General features: G+C 37.8%; 1 protein-coding gene across 3 annotated transcripts in view; it reads left to right on the forward strand.

The window, feature by feature from the left end:
* The window catches only part of LDAH (lipid droplet associated hydrolase), a 95,076-nt gene that overhangs the window by 10,778 nt on the left and 67,718 nt on the right, over window positions 1–16,580 (forward strand). For 2 of the 3 annotated variants that reach the window (XM_067703609.1, XM_067703610.1), the window contains 2 exons: window positions 634–789; window positions 11,151–11,294. In XM_067703609.1, the coding sequence (XP_067559710.1) occupies window positions 636–789; window positions 11,151–11,294 (298 nt within the window). In that variant the 5' untranslated portion in view covers window positions 634–635. The remainder of the gene's footprint in view (window positions 1–633; window positions 790–11,150; window positions 11,295–16,580) is intronic. The other variant, XM_067703611.1, reaches the window with a different exon arrangement.

A 16,580-nucleotide genomic window follows, 5' to 3' on the forward strand; every position in this document is an offset into this window, starting at 1 on the left:
CTGCATTTTTGCACATATATTGATTATTCAGAAAATTGTTCATGATGTTATCTCATATTCTGTTTTCTTCCACCTATCCATTTCATAATTTAATGGTATAATGCTTTAATAATGTATAAAAATATACTTACAGAATTTGGGATGAGAGGATTAATAGAGGAGAAAACTCAGAGCTCATCAAGTTCACTGTCCCTCTTTACAGTTCTATCTGAGAGAGTACAAGGGCAGCCATAGCCTCTGTATTTTTTCACCAGGTGAAGGTAGGGGGACTTCTCTCACTGGTAGAGCATATAGCTATATAAGAATTCCAGCAGAGGGAAAGTGGAAGTTAGCCATGGATATTGTCAATTTAGACTGGAGAGGAGAGTGGTGGGATTTTTGTTTTGATTCACACTCCTCTATAGTCTTTAATTTCACCAAAGACATGCCCCTCTTTCTCTCTTGTCTTGTGGTTTAATTTTTTTTTCAATCCTGTAATCTAGAATAGCTGAATAGTCATATATCTCTCATATCTCTTTGTGACATTTCCTTCTAGGTATATTGAATTTTGTCTTTTTTATTCTCGAATATTGTCTTTGGCTCAAAGTTTTATATTTTAGTGACTCTTCATATTGTTCTTCTCGCCTTATTTAGAAATGGACTCAGAAATCAAGGAAGAAATTCCTGTGCACGAGGAATTCATTCTATGTTGTGGAATTGAAACCCAGGTTCTAAAGTGTGGGCCCTGGACTGACCTCACTAGCGATCAAATTGCCAACAGGCCTAAGCTGCTTATTTTCATTATTCCTGGTAAGTTTAAAAATCTGGATGAGAAGACTGTACACAGATACTTGTAACTATTTCTGATTTTAAGAAAATTTGATAAATATAAAAATCCTTATAGAAGGAAATACACTCACACCATTGATAACAACCACCCTTGATACTTTAGTGGCTGGACGTTTTCTTTGTTATCTATGCATTAATAGTATATATATTATATACATTTTTTAAATCACAATGTATACCATAAGTAGTTTTATAATCTGCTTTTTAAAATTTCTTAACAATATTTAGAATAATTAGAACTTTATCAAATAATATTTTTTGATAGTTTTTAAAATAATTTTTACTGTCTCATTTCAAAATGATTATAAGATTATGGTAGAACATTTATTTATTCTGGGATTTGTCAACTGGGTCATTTGTGATTTATGCTGGATCAGTATCAATAGAATGTTAGGGGAAGATGCTTGATTGTAGGTATTCGAAGCAGTTTTTAAAAATATGAGCTTGAGAAGTATGTGTGTGTGTGTGTGTATATATATATATATATATATATATATCAGCCTAAAGGTTGAAAATGAAACTGTTAATATGTATCATATTATATCATCTCATGTACACAGCTAGGCCTATGGGGTATTATGGTTTCTTTTCTTGTACATTTTTGTTTGTTTTCCCTGGATTAATGGTTGTCCCTTTTATTTGCTTAGTTTTCTATGTTTCAATTGGTAATTTATCCTAAAATTATTCTCCAGAAGTGAAAAAAACTTCTCATTTTTTGAGTAATAGGGTTTCTGTTTTGTTTTGTTTTGTTTTTGGGGGGCTGTCCCTCCCAGAACTCTGTGTTCTTTGGCTCCAGTCCAGACTGGTTGCTCTCTAGGCTTCTTACACAGGCCATCCTGGGGACTCCTTTCGCTTTTCTCCTGGTTGGATTTCTTGTTTCCTGGATCCCATATTTTTTTTTTTTCTGGGTTTATTCCCTTGTTTTTGGTGGAGCATACCTTCTAGGAGCTTCCTGAGAAGAGGTGCATGGGAAGTGATCTTTCACAGTTCTAGCATGTCAGAAAATGTCTTAGAGTTCTAGGTTGGAGATCGTGGTTTCCTTAGAATTTAGAGGGCATGTTCATTGTTTTCCAGGGTTCAGACTGTTTTTGAGAAGTCTTGATATTATTCTGATTTTTTATCTTTTGTATGTGAAGCTCCCCCCCTCCCCCAGCAAAAAAATATTTTAGATCTTTTCTTTGTTCTAAGATTCTGAAATTTTATAGTCAGGCACCTTGGTATGGCTGTTTTTCATACATTGGATTTTGGTGGACCTTTTTAAGCCAGAAACTTCACTTCAGTTCTCAGAGCTCTGTGTTCTTTCTTTTTTATAGTCTTCTGTTTCGTGTGTTTTGTGGGTGCATTATCTTTTTTTTTGGCTTCCTGCATTGTTAGAGTTTTTGCTGCATTCCTTTTTCTGTTTCTATTAGTGTTTGTTTTTCCTCAAATGTTTGATAATCCTTGACTACCCTTTCATTTTGAAGAGGAAGATGTAAAAAATTTATTGGAAGCTTGTATTCAGGGGTGGGGCTTGTCCACAGGTATGCCTAGGGTGACCAGCCATCCTAGTCTGAGGGGTGTTCCAGGACACATGACTTTCGGTACTAAAACCATGACAACAGATAGGCAAAACGGAGTGGTTGGTTACCTTAGGTAATCCTCACCTTAAGGTGATTGGGTAGGGACCCAGCATTTCATTGGAGGATTTCCAGCTTTCAGTATCTGTAGCTGTTTCTTGGATTGTTCAGTTTTCCAGGAAGGAATCTTCCAAGTATCCTGTTTGAGGAATGGAAGCCTGTCTGCTAATGTTCAGAGCTGAACAAGGGAGAGGAGGTTGGAGTTTCAGTGTTTCTTCTCAGTATAGTGCTTTCTCAGTATAGTGCTTTTGTTCTCAACTGGGCTAAGACTTCTGATCCAGAATCTCTTTGGTTTAACCTGTTCTGAAAATAAACTTCCAGTGTTCTGCCATGATGTAACAGTGTTTTTGGAAAGCAGCCTGTCAGCATCTATTAAAATTAAAAATACAGGGACTTCCCTGGTGGCACAGTGGTTAAGAATCCACCTGCCAGTGCAGGGGACACAGGTTCGATCCTTGGTCCAGGAAGGTCCCACATACCGCAGAGCAACTAAGCCTGTGTGCCACAGCCACTGAGCCCGCATGCCACAACTACTGAAGCCCACGCGCCTAGAGCCTGTGCTCTGCAACAAGAGAGGCCACCACAATGAGAAACCCGTGCACCGCAATGAATAGTAGCCCCCGCTCACCACAGCTAGAGAAAGCCCATGCGCAGCAACGAAGACCCAATGCAGCCAAAAATAAATAAATAAATTTATTTTTTTAAAGAAAACATATGCTCTGCCAATAGTGAGGGAGAGTTTGAAATTCTAGGCATGATAAGTGCTATTAGATGAAGCCGAGATTTGGAGGCAATGGTAGAGTGTGGGATTGAGAAAATAATTAGAAACATCTTGGACTGGAGAAGGAATATCTTTCTGAGGCTAGAATGGAGGTGACGTTGGTTACTGAAATGGAGAAGTGTGAAGGTGTGTCAGAGGAAATAAAGTAGTTCCTGCCTCCTGACCTCTGTTTTCTCTGTTAGTTAAGAGTTGAGGTGATCTGTGGAGAGTAAGGATGGCAGAGGGTGGATTGGGGCCTTAAGGAAATTGGTCAGCATTGAAAATAGCAGATATGCAGGATGAAAGGAATTATTGACCAAAAACAAGTAGATAGATTTTGAGCAGGGCTGTGATCAAATAGCAGGTATATTGGGAGTGAAGTCTAAAAGGGTCAAAGATTGAGCTGGAGAAGCGCTATCAGAGTTAGGATGCTTTGGATGTAAACCATTTCTGGGTAATGAAAAGACATAGGCCTGTCATTGTTAAAGTTGTTGTCAGGATCAGCAGCATCACCTACGAACTTGTTACAAATGCAAGTTTTGGGACCCTATCCCAGATCTTGTGAACCAGAAACTCTGGGGGTGGGGCATCTGGGTTTTAAGAAGCCCTCTAGTGGATTTTGATATGCACACCACTGATCCAGGCTGTGGCTACTGGAATTCGTTGCTTAAATTGGATATAGGTGAAGTTCTTTGAATTTGATCGAGATAATGAATTATGGGACAAAGGTGTTGGCTCAGTCAGGCCTCCCAGATTTTGAAATCACCTAACTTATGGAATGGCAAGTGAAACTGACATTTAAGGGTCAAGGTTTTCAGGGAATGTGTGAGAATGACTAGAAAGTTGATAGATGGAAGCAGATGGCTTCAATCTTAGAGGAGGAGAGCTTGTTAACAGTAGGATGAACTATAAGTGGAGCAAACAGCCCACTCTATACTTCCCCAGTCAGAGGTGTTTTCACTCACTCATTGATATTAGGTGCTAGGAGTGGTGTGTTGCAAAAGCCTTTGCTCTCATTGAGGTATATGAAGTGTTAGAGAATAGTGAGGTCTCTTCTGCAGGGCCTTGAAAGGAAGAGAGTCTATCATAGCGGAGAGCCAAGTTTAAGATATGATGAAGAGATAGAAGGAGCATTCATTGAAGACACTGAGGAGAAAGGGAAGTTTAAAACACTTGTTTTTTGTTTTTGTTTTTTTTTGCAGTACGCGGGCCTCTCTCTGTTGTGGCCTCTCCCGTTGTGGAGTAAAGGCTCTGGACGCGCAGGCTCAGCGGCCATGGCTCATGGGCCCAGCCACTCCGTGGCATGTGGGATCTTCCCGGACCGGGGCATGAACCCGCGTCCCCTGCATCGGCAGGCAGACTCTCAACCACTGCGCCACCAGGGAAGCCCCAACACTTGTTTTTTAATAGTGTCATTGTTTTATAGTGGCTTTGACATTTTCAGATCATTTTGTTTCCTGGTGTTCTTTTATGTTTGCCCTTCTATTCTCCTTGCTGCCCTTGGCCCGTTTCTGTGGGCTTTGTGCAAGCTGTAGGCTCTTGCTGCTCTTTAGTTTGTGGAATTCAAAATTGTATTTTATTTGGGGAGCTAGTACTTTTATATTGTGGGGAAAATTAGGATGACAGTATTTCAAAGATTGTTAAACCACTGTAGACCTCATGTTTAGTCCATCTCTGATAGACTGACGTAAAATTTTATTTTAAATCACTTTTTCTTTTTAACATCTTTATTGGAGTATAATTACTTTACAATGGTGTGTTAGTTTCTGCTTTATAACAAAGTGAATCAGTTATACATATACATATGTTCCCATATCTCCTCCCTCTTGTGTCTCCCTCCCTCCCACCCTCCCTATCCCACCCCTCTAGGTGGTCACAAAGCACCAAGCTGATCTCCCTATGTTATGCAGCTGCTTCCAACTAGCTATCTGTTTTACATTTGGTAGTATATATAAGTCCATGCCACTCTCTCACTTCGTCCCAGCTTACCCTTCTCCCTCCCCATGTCCTCAAGTCCATTCTCTACATCTGTTTCTTTATTCCTGTCCTGTCCCTAGGTTCTTCATAAACTTTTTTTTTTTAGATTGCATATATATGTGATAGCATGCAGTATTTTTCTTTTTCTGACTTCACTCTGTATGACAGATTCTAGGTCCATCCACTTCACTACAAATAACTCAATTTTGTTTCTTTTTATGGCTGAGTAATATTCTGTTGTTTATATATGCCACATTTTCTTTATCCATTCATCTGTTGATGGACACTTAGGTTGCTTCCATGTCCTGGCTATTGTAAATAGAGCTGCAGTGAACATTGTGGTACATGACTCTTTTTGAATTATGGTTTTCTCAGGGTATATGCCCAGTAGTGGGATTGCTGGATCACATGATAGTTCTATTTTTAGTTTTTTTAAGGAACCTCCATATTGTTCTCCATAGTGGCTGTATCAATTTACGTTCCCACCAACAGTGCAAGAGGGTTCCTTTTTCTCCACACCCTCTCCAGCATTTATTGTTTGTAGATTTTTTTTAACATCTTTATTGGAGTATAATTGCTTTACAATGGTATGTTAGTTTCTGCTTTATAACATAGTGAATCAGCTATACATTTACATATACTCCCATATCTCCTCCCTCTTGCATCTCCCTCCCACCCTCCCTATCCCACCCCTCTAGGTGGTCACAAAGCACCAATCTGATCTCCCTGTGTTACGCGGCTGCTCCCCACTAGCTATCTATTGTACATTTGGTAGTATATATAAGTCCATGACACCCTCTCACTTCGTCCCGGCTTACTCTTCTCCCTCCCCATGTCCTCAAGTCCATTCTCTACATCTGCATCTTTATTCCTGTCCTGCCCGTAGGTTCTTCATAACCATTTTTTTTTTAAGATTCCATATATATGTTAGCATACGGTATTTGTTTTTCTCTTTCTGACTTACTTCACTCTGTATGACAGACTCTAGGTCCATCCACCTCACTACAAATAACTCAATTTCGTTTCTTTTTATGGCTGAGTAATATTCCATTGTATATATGTGCCACATCTTCTTTCCATTCATCTGTCGATGGATGCTTAGGTTGCTTCCATGTCCTGGCTATTGTAAATAGAGCTGCAATGAACATTGTGGTACATGACTCTTTGAATTATGGTTTTCTCAGGGTATATGCCCAGTAGTGGGATTGCTGGGTCATATGGTAGTTCTATTTTTAGTTTTCTAAGGAACCTCCATACTGTTCTCCATAGTGGCTGTATCAATTTATATTCCCACCAACAGTGCAGGAGCGTTCCCTTTTCTCCACACCCTCTCCAGCATTTATTGTTTGTAGATTTTTTGATGATGGCCATTCTGACCAGTGTGACGTGATTCCTCACTGTAGTTTTGATTTTTATTTCTCTAATGATTAGTGATGTTGAGCATCCTTTCATGTGTTTGTTGGCTATCTGTGTATCTTCTTTGGAGAAATATCTATTTAGGTCTTCTGCCCATTTTTGGATTGGGTTGTTTGTTTTTTTGATATTGAACTGCATGAGCTGCTTGTAGTATTTTAAATCACTTTGCTTATACACATAGCAAAATTAGTTCATCACTTTTAAGTTAGTAATGATAATGAGGAATTATTTATTGGAAGCCACAGATTGAGGAGGTTTTAATTTAGTTTCATCTTTTCCAATGAACTTTTGTTGTAGAATTTCTGCTAATAGCATCCTTGGACTTCCTTTAAGTAGTGAAATAAGCAAAGGGAGGCAGTATGAGAACTCACTATAGAACATATTGAATCATTATAATTCTCAAGTGGTCATATGGGGTTAATGGAATCATGTGGCATGTCTTGTATTGTGAGTACAGTGATTGGAGATGGAGCAGACAAGGCTCCATGGAGAAGCCCAAAGTTCTGTCCACATGACAACCTTCTCTAGATGCCATGCCACATTAACTTGATATATGGAAGTTTTGTCCCATACAAGATTAACTAGAAGGCATAAGTCTACAATTGCAATGTTAAGTAGTTAAGGGTTTATTGGCAGTCAGGGTCTAGAGATGATCACCACAGCCTCTGTTATACATTGCTTAGGCATTTCACTATGTGTATGTTCAACCATGTGTTTATAACACCTTTTGATATCCTTTGATAAAATGTATAACTTGCATTTCTGTATTGGAATGCTTTTGAACATCTTTACACCTGGAGGTAGATATATATATACATACATATATATCTGATTTTAGTTGTATAAACAAGACCCTTTTAATTTTCTCTGTGATCTCCTAACCAGGAAGTTTAGTTCATGGTTCATGTTGGATCTCCATGTTAGTGGCCAATGTGGACTTTCTTCAGGAGCCAAGCCCTTTATTACTTGAGGGCCTTTGCACCTCTTCTTCCATCCTAGTATTCTTCTCCCTCAAATCTTTACATGGTGGATTTCTTCTCATCTTTTGAGTTATAGCTAAATGCCACCTCCTCAGACATTTTTCTCAGGCCATCCTAATCTTGTCCCTTCTCTATCATATGATCCTGTTTATCTCCTTCATAGAAATTATCACACTCTTGAACTATCTTATTTACCTACTTAGTTATGTGTATATATTCTCCTACTAGAATATAAATTACAAAAAAATAACTAAAAGAATACAGTAAGTCCCCTACATATGAACGAGTTCTGTTCTGAGAGCACGTTCATTAAGTCCAATTTGTTTTTAAGTCCAACAAAGTTAGCCTAGATACCCAACTAACACAGTTGGCTATATGGTACTAAACTGTAATAGGTTTATAATACTTTTCACACAAATAATACATAAAAAACAAACACACAAAAAAGAAAACAGTTTTAATCTTACAGTACAATACCTTGAAAAATACAGTAATACAGTACAACAGCTGGCATACAGGGACACGTTCGCATCTTTGAAAGTTCGCAACTTGGAGGTTCATGTGTAGGGGACTTACTGTATACAAAAGAAGCTATATTACTGAATGGAATAAATGGACATGGAGTAGTTGGCATTATCATTTACTTCATGGTGATAAAATAGTAAATCAGAAAGTTTAAGGGGATTTGCTTAAGATCTTACAGTCATTAAGGGAAAGAACTCAGACTTAAACCCGGAGATAGAGAGAAAAAGTTGTTTTTTAGCAGTTCCATTATCTAGTACTCATTCATTCTGGTTTTATGTATCCTGTCATTGCAACCATTGTGTCTAAATCATGTAGTTGTTATCTTTGGATTCTCCTTAAAGTTAAACCAGTTTAACACTCTCTACATCCTAAACTTACAGAATGCTACATGTTAAATCTATTCAACTTAAAAAATTAAAAATTAGAAATGTAATAATAATTGTAGTAATAATAGCAATGATAGTAGTAATGATAGTAATAATAATAATGGCTGTCCACTCATTATCCTTGGTGATAATGTCAGCTACTTTATAGCGCTGTTGTAAGATTAACTAAAACAAGGTATGCAGAAGATCCTAGACTAGGTAATTTTATGTTCTTTTTAAAATTCAGTATTATTTACTTTTTATGTTCTTTCAGTCTTCAGATATTTATTGAGCACTTATCATTTGTATGATAACACTGGTAACACCTTTGGCAAGTTATTTAACCTCCCTACCTCAGTTTCCTCACCCATAAAATGGATATAATAATAGTACTACCTCATGTGAGGACTGAATGAGTTAATATATGTAAAACACTTAAATACTGCCTGGCATGTAATAGGTTATAGTACTTAAAAGTGTTATTATTTTCTAGTCCTATGAAGAAAACTTATAAATCTTTACTGAGAGACATAAAATATTTGAGTATGAGACATGACATATTCCTAAAAGGTTATACTCAGTAATGTGGAAAATATCAAATATTTCTAAACTTATGTATAAATGAGATAAAATTTCAATCAGAATTCCAAAGAAATTTTTAAAAATTGAAACTGTTGAAAATAATTCTAAGGGCCTACCAGTTACTGAAACATTAAAAAACAAACAAACAAACAAAAAACCACAATGTAGTAATCAAGACAGTATGATGCTGGCAGAGAAGAAAAGGAAAAAATAAGTGGAATTATTTGGAATCAGAATTAGCAAACAAATGTAAGAATTCAGTATTGGATCAGAGGACATTTCAAATCCATGCAGAAAGAATGGGTAATATAATAGATGCTCTTGGGACACTTGGCTATTCACTTGAAAAGAAGCTGGATTACTGCTTTGTACTTTACACTCAAGAATATTCCAACCATACTGAAGATTTAAATATAAAACATGAAACAGTGTCATCACATCCACCATTGATGTTACAGTAACTCTGTGCTGATACACACCCTGTTTCCCTTCTTTCTCCTCTAGCTGCACAGCAGACACTTAATGAGCTGACCAAAGAACACATTACTGTATTTGAGGAAGTCTTCACCTATTTAACAAAGATGACACTAGCACCATCACAAAAAGGAATTTGGAACTTGAGTCACTAGGTCAGACTGCAACAGAAGCAAAGTAACAATAGGGGTGATAAGGCCTTCATATATTACCATCATGGCTAGACACTGATGACAAGTTTGAAGAGCTAACATTTATACAGCAAGCAGTGTATTGAGCAATGTTTAAGTATTTTACATATATTAGTTCACTTAGTTCTCACATGAGGTAGTATGATTATTATCCTCATTTTATGGACAAGGAAACCAAAGCCTGAGAGGTTAAATAACTTGCCAAAGGTCACACAGTTGGTAAGTGGCAAGGTAAGAAAACCATCCCAGGCGGTCTGGCTCCAGAGTCTGTGCCCTTAACCACTTTGCTACATTGCTTATCTAGGAAACTAAAAGATATAGACAATGAAGAAGAAATCAGTAAAATTTGACAAGGATGGCAGAGGTTACATCAGTACAGCAAAACCCTGTCATGTAATTGCAAAGAGGAGAAAACCTAGCAGCATGAAGAAATAGATAAATTGATTGGAGAAATAGATATTGAATGAAATGGACTAGTATTTATGAAGGTGTTATACAGATGATGATTGTAAGATGAAAACACCATTTCACTCTTTTCCCCCAAAGATGTGTCAGATTGACTGTTTTTAAAAAAGATCACTTATTCATTCTGTCTCTGTATAGCAAACCCACCTCAAAAATACCTTCTGTACATACACAAGAAAAATCTACATGTATTAGTTGGTGGTCTTTTCCCCCAAAGATCAAACTATACATCTCTACAATATAAGTACTTGTGATAAATGACCAGAAAACAGTTAGTAGATTCCGTAAAGTTGTCTTTGTGAACGATTCTGACACTGATTGGTTTTTGTGCAGCTTGGTAACTGATCATAGTCAAATCTTGAAGGGGCTGACAGGCAGTATTAATGATTTTAGACAATGTGAAACGACTGGAAGGTGTTTAAGTAGGGTACTGCTCTGATTCAATTTGAGGTTTGGAGATATCTCTCTGGGTACCCTGAAGAATGGATTCCCAGGGGACAAGAGTAGATAGAAGACCTGTTAGGAGGCTGTTGTAGGAAACCCAGTGGGAAGTGATAACACTAATGGAGAGAATTGGACAAAGTTGAGATGTATTTTGGAAGCAGAGTTGACAGGACTTATTGATGAATTGGATGTGAAGAACAGGAAGGAACCAAGAATGACTCCTGCTGTTAGGACTTGAGTATTTGATTTATGATTGGTGCCTCCACTTATTAAGATGAGGAACATGGAGGAAGAATTTATTTGAAGCAGTTGGAGAACAAAGCAGGAGCAGAAATTTTCTAAATGATAATTCCCAGACTTAAGGTATAAAGCATATTAAAATTGAGTTGTATGGGTAAATGTTACTACGTTTGTATAGTAACATTTAGGGAAGTATAAGGAGAAATAGATCTTTCTTTTTCAGTCAGCACATTGTCTTATGTGAGTTTATTGCTTTGGTTAATCTAAAAGTCTGCTTCTTTTCTTAGGTAACCCAGGTTTTTCTGCCTTTTATGTGCCTTTTGCAAAGGCTTTGTATTCTTCAACAAAAAGACGCTTTCCAGTTTGGGTTATCAGTCATGCTGGGCATGCCTTGGCCCCCAAAGACAAGAAGATTCTTACAACCTCAGATGGTATGTGTTTGTTAACATCTGCTTTCCTTTACAGTGAGTGGGTGTTCATATTTCTAGAAAGCCTGCTAAGGTTAAGAGTTATACCAGTGGAAACCTCCACTTGTGGCATTGGGCCCATGATGCCACATTCTGGTAATTTTAGGATTTGGGGGGTCATTTTAATCATTCTGCAGGTAATTTTCTTTAAAAGTTTGGGCAGATCAAGCAGTTTGTCTAGGACTTGCCATCTGTATTTACCTACTAGTAACCAACTATATGTTTATCGATCATGTACTATAGTTCCAGGGTTGTATTAAGAGGAACAGTGAAGTAGTATAAGACGACGTGCTCCTTAGCCACGGTTCCTACACTAAAGAAGCTCTCATTCTCATCTTTAGAGAGTGATTAAGTGATAAACTCTGGCCTGCTGATTATGTGGATACTTAAGGAGTAAAAAAAGGAGAGAGTAAAAGAGTTTTAACAGCTGAGTAGAATTTGGAATTGAGGGGTGGAGGTGGGTGCCTTCTGTATAATAGGCAGAAGGATTAGCATAGCAGGAAGAGAGATTCAGTAGGTACTTGAGTGCTAGGCAGGGTCAGATTGGGAGGAACCTTGAAAGCTGAAGGGAGAACTAGGACTTTACATGGTAAATTTCTGGAAGCCTTTAAATGGAGGAAGTAGTACCACAGAGTTGCAAATTACCTGCTTCTAATTCATGAGTATTCTAGCATGTTCACTCTTCTAAAAAAAAAGTGAGATGAGAGGAAAAAAGAAAAACATAATTTCTGTGTGGGCATTCCCTAAGGGTTCCACTTTGTTAATCTGAGGTGGGAGAGAGGTGGCTATGGCTTCATTGCCTAGTTTGCCCCTGGTTCTGGTATGCCTCTCCTATGGTATGAGCATCTTCTTGTACTTATTGAACATCTAATGATAGGGAAAACCATGTGTGGGGAGGGAGGGAGAAAGAGGTAGGTGATATGGGAACTTTCTGGACTAATCTGTTCAAATTTTCTGCAACTCTAAAACCATTCTAAAAAATAAAATCTGCTAATAAAAAAATACTGGAGGGCTTCCCTGGTGGCGCAGTGGTTGAGAGTCCGCCTGCCGATGCAGGGGACACGAGTTTGTGCCCCAGTCCGGGAAGATCTCGCATGCCATGGAGCGGCTAGGCCCATGAGCCATGGCCGCTGAGCCTGCGCGTCCAGAGCCTGGTGTCCGCTACGGGAGAGGCCACAACAGTGAGAGGCCCGTGTACCACACACACACAAAAAAATACTGGAGGTTTTTAATAATTTTAATATTTACATTATACTTTTTATCATTGTATTAGTTCAGACTCCCATAATGAAACCCATAAACTAGGTAACTTAAATAGCAGGAATTTATTTTCTCATAGTCTGCAGACTATATGTCCAAGATTAGAGTTTCATCATAATTGTGCTCTGATGAGAACCCTCTCCCTGGCTTTGAGGTGGCTGCCTTCTCTTTTAGTCCTCACATGACAGAGAGAGAGAGGGAGAGAGAGAGGGAGAGGGAGGGAGCATGACAGAGCGAGAAGGAGTGCAAGCCAGCAAACTCTCTGGTGTCTCTTCTTATAAGGGCACTAATCCCTTCATGAGGGCCCCACCCTCATGACCTCCTCTAACCCTAATTACCTGCCAAAGTCCCCATCTCCAAATAACATCACAGTGGGGGCAGGGGGGTTGTTCAACGTAAGAATTTTAGGGGACACAAATATTCAGTCCATATAATCATGAATGGGAATGTTATGTATTAACATTTTAAATCTGATCACAGGTATAGGTCAGCATATACATATGACATTGTACCTGAGCAATAGTAGAACATACAAATTATCTCTTAAAACATTTTTGCTAAATATTTGTTCAACTTTTGTTAGCTTACCTTTGGTCCATCCTCAGAAGTATTACCTTACGGTTGTTAGAAGCAGGCCCTTTGAAGCCTCGATCCTGTTGAGTAGCAAAGGAAAAGTTTCTGTTCTAAGTGGCAGCTCCTTCCACATTCATGAACATCTGCAGGCAAGCTAAATTGTAATAATTTTTTTATTTGAAGAAGTGGGTGACAGTTAAGAGGTGATTCCTATTTTTATCCATGTCCTATTTTTGGCAGTTAACTGATACATATGGTCAGGACACAATGTAGTTATTACAGAATTTAAGAAATGAAATCACCCTGTCCATACAGAGTAGATAGATACTCTTTGGTTCTGTAGTTAGCATGGGATTTGGTTCTCTTTTCTTTTCCCTCCTGAAGCCATAGCTCAAACTATTCATGTGTCATCTCACTGTGAACATCACAACTCCCTGGCTCTTGATCTCTTAATTCTCACATATCGTGGTATATATCAGCTTCCTGAAATGTTAGTTCTGGTTCCAGAATCCTGTGTTAATTTTAGATTGACTTTAACATCAGATGCCAACTCTTGAGAATGGAATTTAAGCTTTCTTTTTTCCTAATTCCATTTACTCAATTTAATCTTTTTTGAGTGCCTGCTGTGAACCTGCCTCTTTGCTAGCACTTAACGGAAAAATACCTCTGTGCTTAAAGCAAATCTGTTGCACTTACATTGTTTATTATTAGGTTATCTCACCACCCAGACTTCCTGTGTCTTTCTTTTTAAGGCATCACATGTAAGATTACCTTTGTCTTGGCTAATCTCCTCCTCTCTGTTAAAACAGTTTCCACTCTCAGTGATCAGGCCCTTGATAAGCAGGATCATCCAGACTTTGTTTCAGCTCTTTAGTTGCTCAGATTTCTTCTACTACCACTTTCACCTACTTTATCTTTTTTATTTCCCTAATTATCTTCTATTTAGAATTATAAATTTACAGATTAAGTGCAATCCCTATATAAATCCCTACAAAAATTACAGCTGCAATTTTTCACAGAAATAGAAAAAAAGTCCTAAAGTTTGTATGGAGCCACAAAAGATATCAAATAGCCAAAATAATCTTGAGGAAGAAGATTGAATTTAAGGTTCAAAGGTGAAGTTATCACACTTCCTGATTTCAAACTATATTACAAAGCTAGTAATCAAAACTGTATGGTAGTGGCATAAAAACAGACCAGTGGATCAGAATAGAGAGCCCAGAAATAAACCCACAAATATAGGGTCAGCTAATCTTTGACAAGGGCACCAAGAATACACAATGCGGAAAGGATAGTATCTTCAATAAATGGTATTGGGAAAACTGGATATCCACACACAAAAGAATGAAATTGAACCCTTATCTTACACCATACACAAAAATTAACTCAAAATGGATTAAATACTTAAATTTAAGACCTGAAACCATTAAACTCCTGGAAGAAAACATAGGAGAAAAACTCCTTGACATTGGTCTTGGCAGTGATTTTTTTGGATATGACACCAAAAGCACAAGTAACAAAGGCAAAAATAAACAGTTGGGACTGTATCAAACTAAAAAGCGTCTGTACAGCAAAGGAAACAGGCAACCAAATGAAAAGGCAGCCTATAAAATGGGAGAAAATATTTGCAAACCATATATCTGATAAGGAGAATTTCCAAAATATATAAGGAACTAATACAACTCAATAGCAAAAACACTTAATAGCCTGATTTATAAAATGGGCAGATTTTTCCAGAGAAGACATACAGATAGCCAACTGGTATATGGAAAATGCTCAACGTCATCAGTCATCAAGGAAATGCAAATCAAGACCACGATGATGTTATCACCTCACACCTGTTAGGATGGCTATTCTCAAAAAAGACAGAAGTTAACAAGTCTTGGAGAAAAGGTCACTTGAGCAGTTATTTAGGTTACCCAAAGCTTTCTGAAAGGGAAAGCCTTCATGGGTGGGGGTGGCCTAGTTCCTTATCTGGTTGTTTTGCTAGTAGCTGGGTCATTACAGCTGGCAATATGTTTATTCAAAGTGGATGTCTCATCAATCAAAAGCTTACTGTCAGGCACTTAACACTCAGTATGTGAGGTGATGAATGTGTTACTCAGCCTGACTGTGGTAGTCATTTCACAGTGTATATGTATATTAAGTCATCACCTTGTACACCTTTAAAAACCATCGTGTTGTACAACCTAAATATATACAGATTTTCTTTGGAGTCATACTTCAGTAAAGCTGGAAAGAAAAAAGAAAATAATTTTTGAAGCTGGACCATGGGTACATGGGGGTCTGTTATACTATTCTCTGGACTTTTGTGTATGTTTCAAAATTTCCACTATTAAAAAAAGGTTTTAAAGAAAGAAAAAGAATTATAGGATCTTAGAGCTAAAAGTATCTACCATATGATCCAGCAATTACGCACCTGGGTATATAACCAAAGAAAGTGAAAACACTAATTAGAAAAGAGATACGCATCCCAGTGTTCATAGCAGCACTGTTTACAATAGCCAAGGTAATGGAAGCAACCTAAGTGTCCTTCAGCAGGTGAATGGGTAAAGAAGATGTGATGTGTGTGTGTATACACACACACACAGTGTTTTACTCGTCCATAAAAAGAATGAAATGTTGCCATTTGCAGCAACATGAATGGACCTGGAGTGTATTATGCTTAGTGAAATAAGTCAGACAGAGAAAGACAGGTACTGTATGTTATCACTTATATGTGGAATCCAGAAAGTAAAATGAATGAATATAACAAAACAGAAACAGACTCATAGATATAGAAAACAAACTAGTGCTTACCAGTGGGAAGTGGAATGGGGGAGGGGCAACACAGAGGCAGAGGATTAAGAGGTACAAACCACTGTATATAAAATAAATAAGATACAGGAATATACTGTACAGCATGAGGAATGTAGCCAATATTTTATAATACTTTTAAATGGAGTATAATCTATTATATAAATGTTGAATCACTATGTTGTACACCTGAAACTAATATAATTTTGTAAATCAAGTATATTTTAATTTAAAAAATCAACCTAAAAAACAAAAGTATTTACATTAAATTCCATCTTGAACCCTTATTTTTCAAGGAAGGAAAGTAAGGCCCAAAAGGGCTAAATGACCTTGTGCTGGTGAGTGGTAGGACGCGGACAGGAAGCCAGCACTTGTGATCCTGAGGTCAGTGCTCTAGTCCTGTGGTAGGTTATCTCAGGTGGCTGGTGCAAAGTGCTAGTGATTAGCCCTTCCACGGTCACAGATTGTACCTGGTCTGTCACCCTTTTCCTGCTATGACTTGTAAAGGGGACAGGATAAATGGAGTGTAGATGAAACTATGTAACTCATGGCAAAGTCTTGCCTAAATACCTCAAAGTGCCTCTTTTTATAGTGTCTTTTTCTATCTGTTTACGTGTATGT

The sequence above is a fragment of the Pseudorca crassidens genome, chromosome 14 (genome assembly GCF_039906515.1).
Source record: "Pseudorca crassidens isolate mPseCra1 chromosome 14, mPseCra1.hap1, whole genome shotgun sequence".
In the NCBI taxonomy this organism is placed as follows: domain Eukaryota; kingdom Metazoa; phylum Chordata; class Mammalia; order Artiodactyla; family Delphinidae; genus Pseudorca; species Pseudorca crassidens.